The following is a 22,511-nucleotide window of genomic DNA, read 5'->3' on the forward strand; positions in this document are numbered from 1 at the left end:
AAATGCGTCTGCCAATACCACTCAACTCTTTGTTCCAGTGTGGCTATTAAGTCTGAGGAAATACAGATTAACTTTCTTTTGACAAAATGGTGCTTTGTGGGAGGATAGTAAGGCCACAGAGTGGTCCAGATTGGTGAGAAAAACAGGCAACACTGAAGTTCAATCCATTTGCCTGCTTTTGATAATTTATGGTAACTATGTCTGCATGTAGGCCTAAATACTAATCATTGAATTACACCATCTGGCCATACATCATACAAAGTGTAGGTTTGGAATTTTTCTTGATATTGAACAGTAGTTTGGGATCGCTTAAACATTAAGGAGTGAAAAGTGGAAGAATAATACTGAACGGTTGAAGCTAAGCTTTAAATGTAAAGTATTCTTAATAATCTTTAAATTCACATGAAAAATGGGTATAATGTAGAGCTGAAGCTGTTTCTCAAAATGGATAAGAATCTTAGACCATAATCTTAGACCACAATCAATGCAATTGTCTAATTTTGTTTGTATATGCAAAACTGCACCTTAAACTTACTGTTTTCAAGGAGTTGTAATTACAAGTAGATAATTTTTTTGTGTACATTGTGGTTTATTTTTTATAAGGTAAAGCCAGTGTCCTGCAGTCCAGGTTCAAAACTAGCAGCATGTAGCATATTCTGTTATTTTCTAATTTTCTCATCAAATGTAAAGAGAAGGCGCATGTGGCATCTTATATTGTGAAGTAATTTCCAGAGTATTTTGGAAATGTAGGTAAAAACATAAAGGATCAGACAGATAGTCTCTTTCAGTTATCTATCCAGGACAATGCAGAGTAGTGTGCCTTATTCTGGCTCAGTGCACTGTCATTTAGATAGCACATTTGCCTATATGCCTCTCAAAAAATACTGACTAGATAGTCACAGATATTATAGATATGCATTATTCCTGGTCAAATAGTTGATTTTATTTTAAAAGATATTTAGAGTATAATGCATTAATATATAGTTAGCATATTGGTTTTATTTTGAAATGACTATGTTTATGTTCTAAAATATTACTAGATTTCTGAGCTGAATCCATACTAATTACTTTCCAAAATTCTGAAAACTTGGCCTGCAAATATTTTGCACAAGTTATCTTATTTACCTCCATTAACTAAAAAAGGAAAAGAGGGGAGATTTGTGCTGAGAGAAGTAATTGTGTAAATTATATTACATTTTGAGTCGTATGATGTAGGTGAAATGCTAGTCAGCTGATAAAGAGGTATATTATATGTCTTGGGTATGCTATATATGTGTATGACACTTCTCTTCCCAGCACTGATGGAAATGTAATCCAAATTCTTTCTCTATACCTTAGATGAGATAAATAGCACTTAGCAGTAAAGACAAAATACTCAGGTTCTTAAATTAGGCAGTGTTTGCCTGTTTCAAGATTCTACTAGCCATCCTTCCCAGAGGACGGGAAAACATTACTGTGATGAAAATAAATTGTAAGAAAATTAAATAAAAACTTTACAGACTAAAATTCTACCACTTACTTTACTGATAAATAAGAATTTCACCTTGTAGTCAGAAAAAGTAATATTTCTGTTGGAGAAGAGTGAAGCCTTACTGTTGGAAGCCTTACTGTTGGATCAAGTTGCTGTGTTTATACTTAAGCGCAGCACAGAAGTGATGTCTGTCTTTGCAAGTGGCAGAATAGTAATTGGGGAACAGTTTGTTGTTCCTTTATAGGTGAACAAAATACAATAGGGCTCAAAAAAAAAGTCATCCCCAGTTTTGTAAATCTTCTAACTAGTCTAAAAATACTAACTTAGTAATATTAATACTATTGACATTTTAAGATATATTAAGCATAGTCACACAAATTTCTAAGATAGGGAGCACAAATATTGATTTTTTAAAAAAAAATCATTTTGGGGGCAAAACTTGTGTAGAAGTTTAAAAAATCAGATTCATTCAGAGCTGCATTTAAGAATGCCTCTTCAATGGTTAATAGCACACATAGTAGTACAAGTCAAATGAATCATATCTAAACCACATGTAAAATTTTCATGGCCTTCATCATGCTCCCAAGCAGTTAATTTGTTCCTTGTTCCTCTAAAAAGTCCCATTTCACTTCCTTTTGAAGGAGGAGCTTCCAAACACTCTGCTTCAGATACTGTAGGTGAAGCAGTATGCAAAGGGTGAGCCTGCACCATCACACTCCTCTGCTCTCCATAGCTAGGTTATACGTGGAAACTCAACCAGGCCCAGCTCCAGAGGTCTGTAATGAAAATAAAACTCAGGAAAAGTAGTGCTAACTGTTATAAAAGTTAATTGGGTCTAGGTTATTAGGATAAGGTGCATGTTTTCCTAAGGTATTTGTTTTCCTAAACAGAATTGCTGGGATATTCTAAGACCTCTCTCTGAGGCAGCCAGGCAATCTCAATAAAGAAGCAAAATCATTCTCTAAATGTTACATAAATAATTTGTGTAAAATATGTAAATGTGCATGAGAATGAAACAGTTTTCTGACTGGCCAAATAGTAATTATTAATCTAAGGGACAAGTCCTAGTAGATCACGTTAATTAATTTTGCACGTGCTCATTGTCAAGTAATACCTACTGTAATAGATTACAGGTCATATTTCATTTCCATCAACATGACATGGACTCACAGCTGTTGTAACCCTGATAGAAGTCAGAAAAAGCGATGGCTTGATGCTGTAGTGGCAGTATGGATCTTCTGACTTGTGCCGCGTTGCTGGTCTACTGATGGAAAATGAACATTGTGTCGGTGAACTGCCCCGTCTAGGCTTATCTGTGTCATCATTTGTATTATAATTTACAGCAGCCTCGCATAGGGAGCTGCCAGTTCTTACCAGGATTAAACAATATTAAGGTTACAGAGGGGAAAAGTAAAACAACGGGTGATTATTCATGACTTCATAGTTAGAGATGACCTTTCATACAGCCTCTACCATAGCATGCATCAGCAGGTACCATCTGTTATCTGTTGTGTATTTACTTAGCTGCATATATACCTCAACCATAGAGATAAAAGTAATAGAGCCTAGAGAGTTTTCCTCGTGGTAAAGAACGAAGGAGTGTGGGACATGCTTCCATAACTCCATCCTGGAACATGAAGGAAACAGCAAATAAACAGTGAATCTAGAAACATATTTGTTTATGAATAAGAGATCATTAAAATTTCAAATATGCCAGGATTGATTACTTATTTATGACTCAAGAAAATAAAAAACAAGCTTCATGTTGTCTGTGGATGATATACAGTTGGTTCTCTGAGCAACACTGGTATCGTGTGTTGGCCTGGTATCAAAATGAAAGAACAGATACATTATTTTTCTTCTGGAAAACTTATTCAGGAATGTTTGGAGTTTATTTAGTAAACAGGACACTGAAATTTTTGAACATGTGCACTTACTAATAAGGAGAGGCAAAAATATTTGTTCCCCTTCATCCCAGCATTTCTGAGATTTCTGACATTTTTTCATTCTCTGTTATGCTAGAACCCCTCACTTATGAGAATGAATGAAAAGACAAAAAGATGGATAGCTTGCTTTTCTGAAGAGAAGGCCTTGGATTTTAAAATTCATGGTTTAAATTCCTCATGGAAACTTCAGGTGCATAAATACAAAATGCTTTACGTAACAGGATATAATATGTTACAATGTGTCCTGTAGTAATAATTTTCTTTCAAAAGCAAATTGTTTCCAGAGTAAAGTATGGGAGTTTAGTTCGTAATCATTATATATGGAACAATTATGTAGTCTTTAGCTGAAAGTTTCCTTTCCTTTTCTTCTCTTTCTCTTTTGAAGTCTATTGATCCTGGCCAGCAGTTCACATGGGAACACTCTAACCTGGAAGTAAACAAACCAAAGAATAGATATGCGAATGTAATTGCATACGACCATTCTCGTGTTCTACTCTCAGCAATAGAAGGTAAGGAGGCCTTTAAAATTAAAGTAATTAACTCCTAAAATCTAGTATAATTTTACTAATCAATATGCTGACATAGTAATATAAAGAAGTGCTAATTAAAGTACTTCCAGTAAATTCCTGTAATGACAATCGTTTCTGATGTTTATTGTCAGTAATATATTATGAATTTACACTAAAACGTACAGGGTTTCATGTGTAACACTGATTGCATTAGGTCCCTGTGTATATGCTAATGTGTTGTCTAAAGTAAATTAATATTGCTGTTTACTTATACTAACAGTACAAAGCAAATGTAGCAGTGAACATACATGAATTGAGGGTTTTGTTGATCGATGTATTATCAACATATCTGCTCACTGAGTTTTAGTTGTCAAAACTCAATGTGGGAAAAAAATCAACATCTTTATGTTCTCTGGGAGAATTTTAAGAACTCTCTGTTTAAACTTTTTTTTTCCGTTTACAATCTGAATGTTAAACAAGAGTGTTTAAATGAATGCCCACATGGAGACATTGTTGGAACCTTAGTATTTCACTGACTAAATATTGGCAGTGAGGTGTAGTGAGAGTTCTTCATTTTATCTTTCTTCATCAAAAAGCTTTCCAAAAACTTGGACAGTTTAAAGTTTTAACTTAAACAAACTGTTAGAGGTGGTCAGCTCTTGATATTGTCTCTCTTTTCTCAAGAGGTAAAGCATGAGGAAACACTGATTTTCACTCAGAGGATTTCTTTCTTTTTTTTGCCAATTCTGCCTTACCATTAACCTGCTTCCTGGGTTGAAGACAGATTTTTACTTTATTCTATGTTTTTGATAGCCAAATATTAATGATGACTGGAATATAATAAATTATATATTTAAGTGAAATTATTGAAATGAAAATAAAATTTGCCTTTAGTTAACTTGGACAGGACTTGCATGAGATACTTATGATGTAGGGAACTGTATTCAAGGTCATAATTATTTCATTAAAAACATGCTGCAAGTTAAACTGCAAGGTGTTTTAATTTACAGTTCTAAACAGCTTCTTGTCTGTGGCTGCTTCCGACCAGAAGACACTGGATTTATAGGTGTAATACATTTTAATATTAGCTGCTTGGTGAAGAAAAAGGCAATCCCACTGATTGAAGTTTAGATCTTCCCTCATTTATTGCAGCTGCATACCATGGGCTTTGATAACTCAGATAAGAGCTTCTCAAATGTATTAGCGAATTTAAATGATTGCCTCGAAGAATTTCCATATGATAATCTTCTTATGTTTGTTCCACCTCTGAGGCTCGTATAGCAGTTCTGACAAGATTTTTCTGCAATGTCACTTAAATTTTTCATATTGCCTTGTAGAAGAATATAGCTGTATAGAAAGCTGCCACTACTTGGTAAAACTGCCTGTCTCAACTCTGAAAAGAGGGTATTTTAATTAGGAGTATCTGTGATGTAATTCAGTAAATATATCCTATTATGTCTTACTGGTCCAGACAAGAGGGCTAAGTACATGGTCCAGGTAGGCCAGGAACAGCAATTGAACAGCCTTTCTGAAGTGTTATGTAAAGTTCTTTGGAACAAAGTGCTTAACTCAGAAATATGTCTAACTGACAGAAAGAAGACTCAAGTCTTTCACAGGATTTTTTTTGAAAAAAGAGTTGTGTAAAAGGGGGACAGAAGGGAAGGAAAAAAATGAAATGCAAAGAAATTTATTTGTTAATTTATCTATCAGACAGCTGGGCTTAAAAAGTTCTACCCTTTTTCCCTTTGTATAAATGACCCATGAAAAATTAACATATTCAGAAAGTGGGAAGAAAATTTAAATGGCAAAACAGAAAATGTTAATCAAAGTAATTGAAATTATCAAATTCTACAGTACATTACACTGTTTTTAAATAAGAGATAGTAAAAACATGGAAAAAATACATTGCACCTGGGAAGGACTATTTTATGGAGCAAGGACAAAATATAGTTAAACTGTAATGTTTGAGTCCCTTTTTTAGGTAAGAAATATCATGATGAGGTTAAAGTTTCTATTCCTTTAATAGTCATTGACCCTAAACAAAGAAAAATATTATAGCCTTTTGAAATATCGGTGTTAGATATAAAATCACAAATGGGATTTTGGCCCATTTGGTGATTTGCATGGTTTTAAGTATTTTCTCAGTCTTTAGATTGTGGTGAAAAAAGCAACATAGATAAAGTATTAACTGCCTTTTTATGTAATGATAATGGGATTGGTCTTGAAAACAGAAATTATTTACTATGTAATTATCCTCTTAAACTTTTTTTACCCCTGGGACTTTACATGATTGTATAGCTGAAATTTTATGTGTGTACCTTCGTAAGTTTAATACAGTGGTCTTAGCATTTAGTAATAAGTAATTCTCTTTCAGTGTTTAAGTAAATATTCCAAATAATGAAAATATACAGTCTGCCCAGCACCTTATTTAGTTGACAGCTGTGTTTGTTTTCATGCTACCAGGAAAATCAATTATTTTAAAAATATATTCTCCTTTACCTATGTTACTATACAACTTAATAAGGACCTAAATTGGGACTACATTATATTTTGTTACAATTATAGGAGAATATTTGGTTAGATTTTACATATAGGCCTCATTTGCATTTCTTTGGTGACCAAAAGAAGACTCATATTAGTGAGGTTTGCATAACAACTGTGCTCTTCCTAAGATGAAGAGCTCCATTCTACATCTAGACACTTGGTCCCTGTTTAAGAGCAAATATATGTGAACAAGAAACTAAGCATCTACCAAACTCTAATCTTACAATGATGGTCATTTTGCCTCTTGATGGTGTTGCACAAACACGGAATGCTGTGATTGCTACTTTAGAATGGGACACAAGGCCAGTTTTATACAGTTGCCCAACTCTATAGCAAATAAAAGTGATTCTTAGAAAGCCTTAAGAAGCAATTAGTAGAGACTTAAAATTACTTTCCAACGATTGATAATAAGTTGTTAAAAACTGCATTAGCTCTGAAATACAAGGCTTAGTAACACTTTCAAAGAGTTGATTTTGGTACCTTTCGTAACTCCTGTTACGCATGTTCAAACCTGATTTTGAATCCCCACTTAAGTTCTTGACCTCTCTAATTACATATGGCATGGAGTTCCACACATCATTACTCACTTGCAGGAATACTTTTCTCACCACTGTTTAAATTTTGTTACATACAGATGTCCCTTAGGAGGGAAAACTCAGGTTTGATGTGGTAAATTGATTTTCCTCTCAAAAGGAAATTGTACTTCGCAAAATTTTGATCCCATATTCTTGAAATCTGATTGCTCATATTGTGCTGTCTTTGGATGTGTCTGAGATGGACATTTAGAATTTTAAAGTGTAATGACATAATATTATAATGTAGTGAAGTTTATTATATGCATCTAGATGGATGTAAGGGAGAATTTACTGATTAAAAGAGATCAAGTTAACTAGGTCTGTGACCTTAAACCTCTAAGAAGTAAATGAAAATCCGGAAAAAATGGTTAAACATTATACATTTTAAAAAGTCTTTCCAATTCTTTTAGATGTCCAAGACTAAAAATCTGCTACATGTGATGTGTCTTTGCATAATGCTAGTTATTAAAAAAAACCTAAAATATCTATCATATTTCAGCAGTGTAATTTTTGTTTGATGGGAAATTTAGTGACTTTAAAATGCTGCTAACACTAGAAGTCTGCCCGTCAAGAAAGAAAAAGCAAGAAGCTGGTAATACTCTCATTTGTCTGATGGCCAACTGCCAGTAAATCAGTTTTGAGTGTGCAGGCCATCATCTTTGAGTTTAGAAATTGTTTTGGTCAATATAAATTCTTGAATAACTACTGAAGAGTCATGAACTTTACAAATTATTTGTGCTTTCACATTGCATTTGAGTTGCCTTCTGCTAACAATATATACACGTAAAGTAATTGTATGTCCATTCACCCTACAAGTGAATGGACCTCCACTCCTGGAGTGTCTTAAAAGCATGAAAAGTACTGAAGTGTTGAGTAACAGTGTACAGAAAGATCAGTGAAGTAGATTTCATGGTATAAAAGATTTCACTGAGTAGACTTCATGGTGTCTGTCTTAACAACAAAAATGCTGCCATTCTTGATACCCTTGAAATCACCTCAGAACAATTTTTCTTGTATGCATAGCAATAGAATCATAGAATCAGCCAGGTTGGAAAAGACCTCTGAGATCATAAAGTCTAACCCTTGGTCCACTACTGCCGTGGTTACAAGACCATGGCACTAAGTGCCACATCCAGTCTCATCTTAAAAATCTCCAGAGATGGAGAATTCACCACTTCCCTGGGCAGCCCATTCCAATGCCTGATTACCTCCTCTGTAAAGAAGTTCTTTCTAATATCTAACCTAAACCTTCCCTGGCACAGCTTAAGACCATGCCCTCTTGTCTTACTGATAGCTGCCTGGGAGAAGAGACCAAGCCCCACCTGGCTACAACCTCCTTTCAGGGAGTTGTAGAAAGTGATGAGGTCTCCTCTGAGCCTCCTCCTCTCCAGGCTAAACAAGTCCTTTTCTCATAGGACTTGTGTTCAAGTCCCTTCACCAGCCTTGTTGCCATTCTTTGGACATTGGGGAAAGCTTTGGGAAACCATCCAGTGGCTTCATTCTTGAATGCGTAATAGAGATTTAGTACCTGTTTACTGTGCACACTCATATTGTAACTGGGTTTTGAAGGAAATATCAAACTATTTTGATATCAAGAAATCATTTAATTTTGTTTTAGTAGAGGCATTCAACAGCCCTTTTAGTGCATCATTTAGAGTATAATTTAATATTTCCTTTCAAAACAAAACTACTTTGATTTTTAACTTCTGTGTTACTTGGTCTTAAAGAGTTGAAGAATCACTAAATCCATATTCAGACAGCTATAAATTAATCACAGTATGATGATGTCATGTTGGATTTTGATATCTGGTTTGAAGTATTGTGCAACCTACTGCTCTCTGGATGTATTGTGGATAGTGTCCTATCCACATATAGGACATATGTGCAGTTCTGTTATCTGTGTCTCTGAGGAACTGCACAAAACAATGTGTTTATTTTCATTCTGTACTTCTTAATACTACACAACTTAAAGAAAAACAAAACCAAACAAACAAACAAAAAAAAAATCCAAGCTTCGTTTCCTTCTCCTAACAGAGCTTCTCCTGTTTCCCAGCCTGTCTTTCTGCTACTCACCTTCCAAGTTTCTTATCTTGCCTGCAGATCTTCTACAGCTCTTAGTTCTTAGTTTTCATCCCTACACTTCACTTCTTTTGATTTTCTCAGCTTTTCCTTTCAAATACTCCTCTTCTCTCCTCTAAACAATCCCTTTCATTTTCCTGCTTAATTCTGCTTCTTCTAACTACCTCTTTTTGACATTGCCTTCTTTTTATAATTCTGTATGATTCAACATTGCTCTTATGAGACTGCACATCTTTCATCCTTTCCCTTTTCACCAGACTCTCCTAGTCCTAGCGGTCCATTCACAATCCAGCTATCTATAGGTTTTCTTTTTCTGATGTTTCTTTTTCCTTCTTACTCTACTTTGTTAGGATGATATATAGTGAATTTTCTTCAGTCTTCATAAAAAGCCTTCATTTTACAATTGTTCTTTACTTCAGTACCTTTACTGCTCTTGTGCTGCTTGATATTTCAGTGAGTTCTTATAGTACAGATTCGTGCTTACACCATTTAAATTTGATGATTTCCTTAACTATATAGATTTTATGTTACAAAAACACTTACATTAACAGTTGTTACTGGCACCTAGTAGCTCTCAGTTCATTGATCAAGTTGATCAAGGGATGCCAGTTGATGTAATTTTTTGTATTTCAGCATAGCTTTTGATACTTTCTCTCATGATAAACACATCACGTGGTGGTGGGTGAGCAGCTGGCTCAGAGGTTGGGTGCAAATGAATGGGGTAACATCAAGCTGGTGACCTGTTACTGGTGGGATTCCATGGGGCTCCGTCCTCAGCCCAGTTCTCTTCAACATCTTCATTAACGACTTGGAGGCAGGACTCGAAGGGATACTAAGCAAGTTTGCAGATGATACAAAATTGAGAGGAGCTGTTCACTCCCTCGAAGGCAAGGAGGCCTTTCAGAGGGACCTCAACAAATTAGAAGACTGGCCAATCACCAACTGTATGAAGCTTAACAAGGGAAAGAAGTGGATTCTACACGTGGGATGGGGCAACCCCAGACATACATACATTCTGGAGAACAAGATTCTGTAGAGCAGCACTGCGGAAAGGGACGTGGGGATCCTGGTCAATGACAAGTTGAATCTGAGTCAGCAGTGCCCTGGCAGCCAGGAGGGGCCAACCGTGTCCTGGGGGGCATCAGACAAAGCATCACCAGCTGGTAGAAGGTGTCATGACCCACCAACCAGGGGCATGTTTTTTACTGTAAATTCTCATCAGGTTGAGTAAAGGCGCTGGACCACATGTCAAGGAACTCCTGTGCTTTTATTGTACATTTTATTGTACATTTGCTATTATTTAGACTCAAAAGGCGTTGACTTACAAGCCTTTACATTCTTACAATACACTTCCACAAGAGTGGTGGCTAAGAAACCCTTAATTTTGTACAGTACACGTAAAGAAGTTCTCAGCTCCTCAAATAAACACCTCAAAGGTGCTGGCTTGCAAACCACAACATTACTCAAAGGGCACTGGTTAACAAGTCACACAACAGACCTCTACAATCTCCCCACTCCCACAATGAAGTTCAGTATGGAGTATGGAATAGAATATGATAGCCATGCTTTGACCAGGCAAAGCAAGGGAGAGAAAAAAGAATATAACCAGTCCTTATATCCTGTGTTGGTCCTACAGCATGGATGTTCCAGAGCTGGGGTTGTGAGACAAAGAAGACAAAAGAGATAGAGGAAAAAGAGAGGAGAGCAAAGGGGCCCAATCCTTTTATAGTTAACCTGTTGCATGCTTCTTATTTCAGCTAGGAGTTTTGCACTTTGTTCACACGTGCATAGCTAGCCCCTTGAGCTTTGTCAGGCCACAGGGAAGTTTTAGGTCAAATATTAGAAAAAGATTCTTCATCCAGAGGGTGATTGGCCACTGGAACAGGCTCCCCAGGGAAGTGGTCACAGCACCAGGTGTGTCTGAATTCAAGAAGCGTTTGGACAATGCTCTCAGGCACATGGTGTGACCCTTGAGGATGGTCCTGTGCAGGGCCAGGAGTTGGACTTGATGGTGCTTATGAGTCCCTTCTAATTCAGAGTGTTCTGTGATTCTGTGACAGAGAATTTTGCTCTGACATTGTTCAAAACACCAATCAGTGATTTAAACCAATAGTACAACTTCATCAAGCATTTTGGGTTCATCATTGTATTTTTCAACTTGTTTATGTTGGAAGATGCATGACAGAATTTAATCCTGTTACTTCACACTATTTATGACTAAGAGCACATGTCCTAGGGAAGCGGCGCAGACACAAAAGTTTATATAATTTGTTTTAAATAGAAACGTGGTTCAGCACCGACTCTTTGTAAAGGCTTAAAATAATTTCATTATTTGATTTTACTTTGTGAATAAAACGTGAAGTCTAATTAAAGTTATTTAAGATTATAACTGTCTTCAGGATATCAAGTGAATCATTCCTGAGGTCTACATTATTAGCCTTGTGGATATGAGCCTATGTTATAGTAAGATGTACTGCCATCTCAGCTCATGAGTTCTCAGCATAAATGGGGAGCAATACAATTCAAGGATTTTAATGTTTTGCACTCTAATTGTGGCATTGAATAAATAATTTTGTTTCATTGATCTGTCACTCTTACTCTGTAAAATCTGAACTGCTTTATTCTCTTGAGATATTTGAAAATGGAGTGTCTTTTGTGCTCAACTGCTCATCTGATTCTTCCCCCATTGTGCTTGATTCCAGTCTTGCTAAATAAGGAGATTTCAGACTCTGGTCATTCATCACCATAGTTGAAAAGGCTACTAGAAAATAGTTATGGTAGAATTATGGTTCAGAAGCTTGGTCTTTAGCTGACTTCTTGTGCAGAACTGTGTCTCTGCTTTCAAGAAACTTGTAAAAGTCAGGATCATCCTAAATTTATGCTTCAGATATGCCATCTGAAATCTACGGTAAACCCCACTGTTGCCAATTACTTAGGTAAGGTTCATATCAATATTACTGAAGGCAGAATTTGGTTGCTTTGTCCCCTTCTTGACCCATGTTTTTACAGAACAACTGACCTTTCTTAACTATGAAACTCGAATTTAAGTAATGATGGCAATTGCTGCTGTGCTTGTGGGTATGTTGCCTTCAAGCTGTGGCAGCTAACAAAGGTTTGTAGGATTTCATTGTACTGCAGTCAAATTTGTTGTCATTTGATTGGTTTTGCATTGTTAGACTTGACAGAGAATTGTTCAGTTTTCTCAGCTCAGAATGAGGTTATGGCCAGAAAAATCATTGCAGAATGTGACATTTTAATATTTAAATTTATTTGCCATTGATAATTTTTTATGCTCAGTCAGTGTAGATACTTACAGATACTCAGGTTTTGTATTTGTTATTTTTAAACTGCACACAATTCATTAGTCCTCTTATGACAAGGCATCTTCCCTAGAGGGCTTTAAGTTTATGCATACTGGGGACATAGCTGATGAAGCAAAAACTCATGTGGCAAAGTGCTAGATAGAGAGTGGGGAAATGGTATTACAGAATACAAAAGGATTTTGGAACAGGATGTGAAACTGAGGTCATGCATGATAACAGTGATGAAAAGAGACTGAGAAATGTGTATGATACTTGAAGGGACTATGAGAAAGGATGGAGAATAAAGAAAATACCTAGTGGATACTGTGTGTGAGAGAGACAATGAATCCTATTGTTCTCTTGATCTCAGCAGAGATATAACCCTACTGAGTACTGTATTCTGCTAGAGATAAACCCTTGGTGACAATCTTCTCTCAGTACAAGTGTTGGAATAGCAACTAGTTTTTTTTTCCCAAAACTGCATTAGTTAAATCACTAACAGTTGCTCAGGGCCTGTGGCAAATGGACTTCAATGTTCTAGCTATATCCTCTTCATGTGCCATGAGGCTGACTTGTTGTGTAAAATAACTTTTCTGGCTAAAGGACATACAGGAATTTTTTTCCTCTTTATAAAAGTCAAGTGGAAAAACAGAGTGAAAATTTCCACTTTAATGTAGATGGGAAGAAATCCTCTTTGTGATTATCTGTAATTATTAACCTTAATTCTTTCTCACTTGAATCTGTAATCAAGAAGGGTATACTCTGGAAGCTTCTCTTCATTGTAGTTTAAAGAATTAGTATTTATTTAATTTAGAAGTTATTTATTGTAATATGATTTATTGATAAATTTAATACAAGATAGTAAGTAGAAAGAGTATTTACAATTTTAGACATTCTGGATTTTTTTTACATCAGGTACCAGGAGCGACTGCTAAGATTTGTAAAGATTATTCTTTACTGAACAGTTTGCAATACTTATCATGCTTAATTTTCACGCTGAGTTTGTGCAGTATCAGTTCCAGAGGACAGCTTTCCCAGAAGATCATTTAACCACTTTACAAAGTGTTGTTTTTCATTTTTTCCTCAGGCTTTTATTTATAACATGTGCTTCAAAGTATGATACCAGGCATCATAATATAATTCTAATTTATGCAGAAAACATTTCTTACCAGCTCTCTCAGTTCCTTTGGTAATAACACCCTGTTGGTGTAGATTTCTCCTGTTGACTTCATTTTTTTTTCATCTGTTTTGTGAAAAAATGTTTTATTATCTTGATAAAGGAAGAAAATACAGTATTGTGCCTGGCAGTTGTATTTTCTAAGTCATTAGTTCCAATATCTGCAGTAAGAAGTTTCATCTAAAACAACTTCAAGTCTACAAGACTGATGCTTTTGAACTCCAATTTCTGCCTTTCATGGAGGGAAGGCATGTTTTTCAGATATAGACTATGCAGGTTTAAAAGTTTTTTTCTGTTTCGTTTTATTTTTCTCCCAGAAGAGACTTTCAATCTGCTCGAATCAGAGTCAGCCAGTCTTCCTGCATCCATTCCTGCATCTTGCCTGAGGACTGCCATGTTCTGCCTCTCTTACACCCCTGAAGTTAGGAAATCTTTCCATTGCTGAAATACTTTGTCAGATTTCTCTTTTAAATGTGTACAGAAAATAAAATCAAATTAAAATATAAGCTTAAATATGATAAATAATAAATAAATGACAAATGAAACAAGAACATATATGAAACTTTTTTGGGCATGAAGGCAAAATTATGTGTTAGGCTACAGGTGGATTAAGCCATAATCTGAATAATTCCCAGATTATATTGGAATTTACTTAGTGTCACATTTAGTCAATGAGTTTGTTCATTGCTAAGTGAGTAGTGGAATCAAACACTAAGTTTACCCAAAGTACGTGCAGAAACGCTTTAAACTGAAGCGAAAAACAACAAAACCATCAAAGAGTTAAAAAGGTACCTCTACTTTCCACTCAAATTCAAATTATTTTCCAAAATGTGTTTACCATTGTCACTGCTTCTCAGGGAAGACAGGAGTATGCAGCTCCAATAATTCGTGGTTTAGGATCACCAAAAGAAGATAATGCATCAGGATAAATCTGAAGATTCATTTTCTGACAAAAAGCTTGGGAAACATTTATTTAAACATCTTTGATAATATATGATGTTTCATAGCATACTCAATTTTATTACTGTGTGGAGTGAAAACTGTTATAGGTTTAGAATAAGTCAGAAAGCTGACATCACTAACTTGACTCTCTTTTGAAAACCTGCACCATATCCTGTGGTTGTAAACTGGTGGATAGCAGATTGACGGTGTATACATAAATCATTCATTTCTACTCAAAGAAGTAGGTTCTGTCAATTACTTTAACAAACCTTCTTGTATTATTTTATTATGGTGCACAGATCTGTATTTCAGCTAACTCTTCTGGGGAACACTTTTGAGTTCCAACACTGTAGTAAGACTGCTTTGCCATCCAACCTGCACTGAGATCTCACATGAGTATCTTTTCTTCCTCAAGTCATCAGTTAAAAAACAGCAGTGACATAAAAACTGATGCCTTCCATGCTTTATCTGCCAACATGCGTGTAGTGTGAGTTAAAAGCTGGACACTGCACTGCTGAATTCAGCAGTGGACTAAGAATTTTAAGTCCATATTTGTCCATTTCCGTTAGCATGGTTGCCTTATTAGTGCAGACTAGTGGTGTGATCTTCACTACAGCCAATACACCTCCTTGACCTTGGCAGGCAGCACGTTCCAGCTCTCAGTACAGGCATGGTACTGCGCACCCTGAGTTAAATAGATTGCAGATAGGAACTTACCTGCTTCCCATGGGGTCTGGTAGACACAATCAAAGTCCCTCTGCAAGTCTTGTTCAGAATACCTGAGCCTTGAGCAATTGACATAGATCCAGCATGGACACAGGTCTTGGGTTCCACCTTCTTTTCATGCATTTAAATGTTACTCAGTTTTGAAGAGATCTTTATATCATGCATATACCATATAGCAGATTTCACTCTTTCTTAAACATGAATTACATAATGTGTTTTGTTAAAATAAAGCTCATAATTATCTTCCCATTTAATGGGAAAAAAATGAATGTAGCAGTGATATTAATAGTCTGACAACATTAATTTTTTTCTGTATATAGAAGAAATGCAATGAGCTGAACAGGATGGTTTAAGGAGCCTGCTCAGTGTGTCTGAGGGAGAGTCTTCCCTGTCTGTTCTAGGCAGTGACTGCCATGCTGGTGGGTGTCTGCAGGCAGTTTCAGACCACCTTTTACATGCTGCTGTCTCGACCTCCAGGTCTCTCCACCTGGTACAGATTTTCAGGCTTCTTTCATATTTCTTGTCAGACAGAGTCTTTTGTTTCAAAAGAATAGTTATACCCCGAGAGACTATCATGCTTCTCAGCACCACAAATGGCATACACTCACAAGTACCCATGTGCTACTTGGCATGCAGAAAGCTAAGATTCACTGATCCAGCTGCATCATGGGATTTTTCAGCCCTTGTACCATAGGGCATCACAGAAATGCTGCCTTGTATTTTCACTCTCCTCTCTTTCCAGGCATACCAGGCAGTGACTATATCAATGCCAACTACATAGATGGATACAGGAAGCAGAATGCTTATATAGCCACACAAGGGGCATTGCCAGAAACCTTTGGTGACTTCTGGAGAATGATGTGGGAACAACGAGGTGCAACTGTCGTCATGATGACAAAACTAGAGGAGAGGTCCAGGGTAAGGAAAGCATATGCAAGGATAATAATATTGTACCTGAGTTATCACTAACGTAAGATTTTTGTTCCTTTCATATATGTTTGCCTGCCTTCTTTATATGCATAAGAACTGATTTTTTTTTTCCAGTTACCCACAGTTAAAAGTCTCTATACTCTGAAAATCACTTATGTAAGAAATCATAGTTCCACTGTGAAACTATGAGGTCATGCCTCCAATTTAGTAATTTTTTATAGTCTGGAAAAATTGAAATTTCTTGATCTATAGTGACTTGAATTCTTTTCTGTTTTAATCATACTGGAAATGTTAGGAAGTGACCAAAAGTGTTACTTCATTTGTAGTAACAAGAATGATTGTATCATCCTGTTATGAGGGAGAGAATGTATGTCAACAGCATTCAGTGTTCAGTTTTATATGGCATAATAATTTCAGCATTATCTAAGATCAGTGAGGATTTGCTTAAGAAACATAAGAATTTTTTTTAACGCATGCTAGTTGCTAGGAAAACTACAACAGCATATGCAGTAATAGAACACAAAATTATCTGTGGTATTTCAAATTCAATTTTGCAGAGCAAAGTAAAATCAGGAAAGTAAAGCACTAAAACGTAAGGATACTCTTCTAATAGAACCTCAGATACCATTCAAATATTATTAGAAGTGTTATAAAAAAATATGTGCTATTGATAAAGGGAAATAAAAAATAGTTTGGGTTTTGTTTTTTGTTTGTTTGTTTGTTTTATGATAAGGAAAGTGATCGAAAGAGCACTGTATGTTGCATGAAGTAGTGGGTCCATATTTGGTGGCAATCATCAGTTCTAATAGTGGATGTTATTGGAGGGGAGGGACTGTATGGAAAAAAAAATAAGAGAGGCAGAAGAGAAAAGTGGTGAGAAAAAGAAAAGGGAAAAACCCTCCTTAGCAGCCAATCAGGAAGTGAAACCAGTATTCGGCCCTCAGCACTCTTTCCAGTAGAGCAGGAGGTTCCCCCATCCTACTTTTTCTGCAGCAACTGCATTTTCTGTCAAGATGTACTCATGGGTTATTCCTACTCATGATGCTGTCACCATTGTTGGACATTAAATAGGGTAAGTGCTACACAGCCGGTTCATTGCTGAGCTTTTTGCAAACACGTTAATGAGTCCTATAGTGTAAACCAGAAGCTTCAGCCAAATGTGGAGATTGGAAAGGGGGAGAAAGAAAGGGTGATTCTAACTTCAGTGGTAATCAGTTCCCTTGGGAACCTGCTGTAACAGCAGTACCAGGGTTTACAAGTCCAGGAGATGAATAACAAACAGGAATGTCACAGGAAAAATGCAGCTACAGGCATTCTAAGGTACACTGTCCTAGAAGCTTGTGTGAAGGCTTAGGGAGCTGCAAGTGGAAAGCAGGCTGCTTTCTGGTGGAAGGTACAAAAAGCTAACGTATCTAAGGCACTGTGCAACATGTTAAAAAATTCCATAAATGCAGATGATCAAGAACAGTTCAGAAAGAGAGAAAGAGATCAAGGAGGAGGAGAGGAGATTTATCATCCAGAAAGGTTTTAAATCACTAAAAAGTATCTTATGGAGGTAACTGGATAATAGTTGGTATTTCAGTAATTCATGGATGAGCTCCATTTCAAAATGAAAATGTTTTTGCATGTGTAAGCTTGGAACAAGGCAGTGTGCACCATAAAGCCTAATGCTGTATTGTGTTGGCATTGATGTCTTTTGCATATGGCTGGATACATTTAATTGCAATGATTACAGAACTTGAACCTCTTGGCAGCAGTCATTCTTTTCTGGAGGCTTATCAAAGCATATATATATTTATTCTTTTACCCTTTCTGTCACTTCTAAAAATAGAGTAGGCTTTTTGCAGTTCAAGCAATGTATAGCATTCTAATTATAGAATCACTTTCCACATATAACTTCAACCTACATTAACACCACTACCTGTACATACATGATGGCAATTAGTACATAGCAGAGGGTAATTTTAACAGAATTTTTTATTTTATCTTGAGTCTACAGGTCTTGTCTAGTCTGGGAACTGTCTGTTGTTTGGAACTAAACAAATGAAATTTTGCCCATTTCTTCACTAATTACTTCTTTAAAGTTGCTGCTAAATAGCATCACCGTGAAGAAAAAATCTGATCCTAATAAGCAGCCCATTGCAGAAGGTATACTTAAGTACTTGCGAGTTTATCTTAATACTGCAGGCCACACAGACAGCCACTATCTAGAAAGGTGTTTTAATGTAACTAAATGAAATTCCTGGCATTCTCTCCAATAATTGCCTAGCAGAGTTTTAAGCTAACTCTAGCCTTTGCTGACTGCACCCTAAAAAACACTGATCAGAATAGTAATCACCTCCAGAACTGCTTAGCATTCAGAAGCAATACATTCCCTAAGTGGAGTAAGAAACCAGACAATCTAGTCAGTGGATTGCTTGTGTATTCAATGCTTATATTTACGTATTTTTTGTGCATAATTTAGCTCATTCGGTGTTCATAGGTTGAGTTTGCTACATTCAGTGCGGAGCGTTACAGCTATTCAGTACATAAGTCAGCTCCAATCTCAGATTCTGCAGCTCTGTGAATACCAGTTACCTCTTCTCCTAATACAGTAGCTACATATAATTAACAGTATCGATGGTGAAGAGGCAGTGGGCATTGGAAAAGAGCGGGATGACAACATTTCTTTGTTTTTTTTCTTGCGCTATCATTTTTATGTACATATTGTTATAGCAGAAAACCAAATGAGATTTCAAACATGAAATATAAACACTGTTACATATTATTAGAGATTAAGATCTTTGCTAATTTTGTTTCTCTTTTTTCTTTGATTCCATTTTGATTTCTTTTGTGTCTTGGCAGCCTGATCATTATTCCTGCTGCAAGGCAAGATCATTTCTCTCTGGGACTTTCAGCTTTCCATCTCCATGTCGTCATTTCTGTTTAGCTAGCTTTTTTTCATTTGTAGTTCTGCAGCCTGGTATCAGCCTTTTTAACCTGGACTGCATAGATAACTATGAGGATTTTAATTGCATCTGCAGAAATGAATTTGGTTCATTAGCATGTCTTAAGTTGCTTCGGCTTTGAGAATTTTCATATTTTACAGCTGAGTAGATCAAATGAAGATGTTACAGCGAATTCATTATTCATTTGTTTGCCTATAAGAAAGCTGCAGGAAAAGAGAAGATCTTTCACTTATAACCTTTCACACTTAGTTGGTTTCATATTAAATGTCATCACCTGAATTTCACTTGACCTAAACCAGACTGGAGAGAGAAAGTCAGTCCCATCGTTCATCTACCATGAATATAATTTTTATCATAAAGGATTATACATGCTGGCAGTGCATGGAACAGGGTTGGTAGCATATTTGTCACATATATGAGTTTAATCTTAGTGAAATAAAAGAACAATATTGAAGGTTGCAAGATATTAAGAAAAGCAGTTGTGTGTTAAACTAAGGAAATATGTTAAGCATGTAAAGCTTTAATGTACTCTCTTCCCCACTTCTCTTTCTTTCCCTCTGCCTCCAGCAGTGCAGCTTAGAATTTTTTTAGATCCTCTTAATTGAATGTTTTAAGGACTCATGTACTTTAGTGAATTATATGAGTGATCAGATGAAGAATCTCTCTTTATAGCAAAAGATAATATTGCCTCCAACAGGAAACATTTAATCTTTTCTCATTTTTCAGGGTAGGATACTGTTGTAGATTGTCTACTTGAAAGTGAATTCAAGTGTCTTCTTTCCTTTATAATTCCGTATTTTGAATACACTTGCTATGCTGTCTGGGAACTGACAGAAAAAAATTAACTCTCTCTTTAACCTCATTACAATATTTTCTATATCAGCTCCTCTCAACTGGTCACTGATACCTGAGGAAGTCAGGAGAATTGGCACTGTAATCAGGAAAAGCAGATGGACTTCATCTGCTGTTGCTGAATTGCTAAATAGGACTTCTGTTGTTCCAATTGTCAAGCAACAGGTCTGAATCTCTCCAAATGAGAACACTCTATCTAAGTATTTCAACTAACTTTTTAAAGATTTATAGACTATTCATGTGTAAGAAAAATGGAGATTGGGTGACAGTAGAAATGTCAAGCAGATGCATGTCTTGAAGGTGGAGTAAAATAAGGATTTGCTTTGTGTAGTGGGTTTGGTTGGGTTTTTTTAGGGGTATATAATAAGTTAAATCAGGAAAGCTTTATTCGGATTCAACTAGTGCAAAACCCCAACAACTAGTACAAAACCCTCAGCAAGTTGCATAAGTATGGTGGAAAGTGTATTGTACCTTGGTAATAGCTTTGAAACAAACTTCTGGCCACCAAAGATTTCTAAGTCTTGATACAGGCAAGGACAGCTTAAAGGCAAGTGTGGAAAGAAAGCTGAATTCTTCTACTCCAAATGCACAACTTGCTAACATTTTTCATGAATCCATTTGTTGATGGCAGAGTAGACACTGATATCTAATGTACCTGACTTAAGAGCTAAGACAAAGCAATAGTACAGACACAACAGTAAGTAATAAGCAAAGAAAACTAAGAATGTGGGTTTCTCGTCTCTATGAAATGCATGGAGATCTTTCAGACACATACACTCTATGCAGTAGAGTTTTATGTGATTGTGATGAAGGTCGTTTTGCATTTGTGCAGAGTTTTAGCAGCAAATTTCAGATCTTTCCTCCTAAGTATGTTTTGATGGGTAATACTGAAGCTATTACTTGTCAAAATGCTGCATTGAAAATAAGTGCCAATAAGACATCTTCACTGATTTGAGTAGAAAAGTCATCAATAAGTGCACTTAACAATTCATTACAGAATATATCAACATGCTCCCAAGTGCACCTGTATTCTACTGTATTTAGACAAAGCGTAATTGATTTGTGCAGAAAAACTTTGCTGGTGTCTCATATTGGGCAGCGCAGGTGTGTAAAAATGTGCTGGTTCTTAAAAAAGTTGTGAAATGTATATTTAAACATAGGAAAACAGAAATAGAAATTTTATCTATGCCTTTTAGCAACTGAAAAAAATATGCATTTCTTTATTTGGTAATTGGTAAGTTAACATATCAGCCAACACACATATTAGTGGATGGGACATGTTGCAGATGGCATTTTTTCATACTGAATTGTACTGTTTTATTAAAGAGAAACTAAATGTGCAGTTTTGTCATTGTTCATTCCCTAATTTTAGTGGCAAACCAATGACTTCTATATCAATAATGTACTGTGAGAATTTTATTTCACTTCTTCAGTGCTCTCAGCGTGTTAAAGTATGAGTCAGACAAAGAATGAATGAGAGAACTGACAAAGAAAAAAAAAAAGGAAAACCCAAAGTCAAATACACCATGTGTTCACCAGATTTACAAAAATAAAAATAACAATCTGTAGGTTTGTACTGTGTTTTTTTCACTGTAACAGAATGCCAGTGCGACAGTCCAAGAATTCTTACATCATTATACAAGACTGAGTCCCCACTTGCTGTATCAAAATTGCAAAACTCAACCATATGACTGTTTATTATGGAAGGATTCTCAGAGGCATAAGGGCAGGGACATAGTCAACTCTCACTGAAATGCAGTCAGTCGTAGGTGCTTAATTCATGTAAAAATCTAATCCAATAAAGCTTAGAGTTTCTTTTTCTAGGCACATTTCAGGTGGAAGTACTGTGACAGGGTGCCTCAGTTAAAGCTCAGGCTATTATATCACCCAGCAAAATAGCTGTGGAAATGCCATACTATAGGCAGGGTTAATTTTGTGTGAAAGAATTGCTGTAACACCACTGCATAGGCTGAAAGTCTAGTTATTTCAACTTATGTACATTTGGAGTTGAGGACTTACAGAATGAATGCCCCATGTGAAAAGATGTTTTTAAATTACAGAGAATCCAGAAGAGAACAATAATGACCAGAAATTGGAAAAATGATTTATTGGGAAAGTCAGAAAGATTTTGATTGGTTTTTTATATTAATAGAGTGAAGGAAAACATAGTAGTCTTCCAGCATATGAAAGGCTGTTAAAAAGATTTCATGGCAATCAACCATTTTCACTTCCTATGGGGCTTTAGGAGAAAGAAATAAACTTTTCAGAAAAGGTGGTTTATGTTGAACTGTTAAAGAACTTCCAAAATGTAATGTCATGAATTACAAACTGCATAGAATATTTTGTGAAGTCAATTCAAGAACTGTTTCCACCAGTTTACACACCTGAAATGGTATGGCAATACTTGCCAAAAGTATTTTTAAAGGCAAACAGCCACTTTTTTGTGTTACTATTCTGTGTTTGTAAATGAAGTGGTTTCTCTTAGCTGTTAGGCTAAACTGATAGTTTTC

General features: G+C 36.0%; 1 protein-coding gene across 50 annotated transcripts in view; it reads left to right on the forward strand.

Moving 5' to 3' along the window:
- Window positions 1-22,511, forward strand: part of PTPRD (protein tyrosine phosphatase, receptor type D) — a 436,352-nt gene that overhangs the window by 371,965 nt on the left and 41,876 nt on the right. For all 50 annotated transcript variants that reach the window (XM_027670585.1, XM_027670632.1, XM_027670638.1 and 47 more), the window contains 2 exons: window positions 3,803-3,926; window positions 16,014-16,189. In XM_027670585.1, the coding sequence (XP_027526386.1) occupies window positions 3,803-3,926; window positions 16,014-16,189 (300 nt within the window). The remainder of the gene's footprint in view (window positions 1-3,802; window positions 3,927-16,013; window positions 16,190-22,511) is intronic.

Source organism: Neopelma chrysocephalum, unplaced genomic scaffold (genome assembly GCF_003984885.1).
Source record: "Neopelma chrysocephalum unplaced genomic scaffold, ASM398488v2 Primary Assembly neopelma1_96921, whole genome shotgun sequence".
NCBI lineage: Eukaryota > Metazoa > Chordata > Aves > Passeriformes > Pipridae > Neopelma > Neopelma chrysocephalum.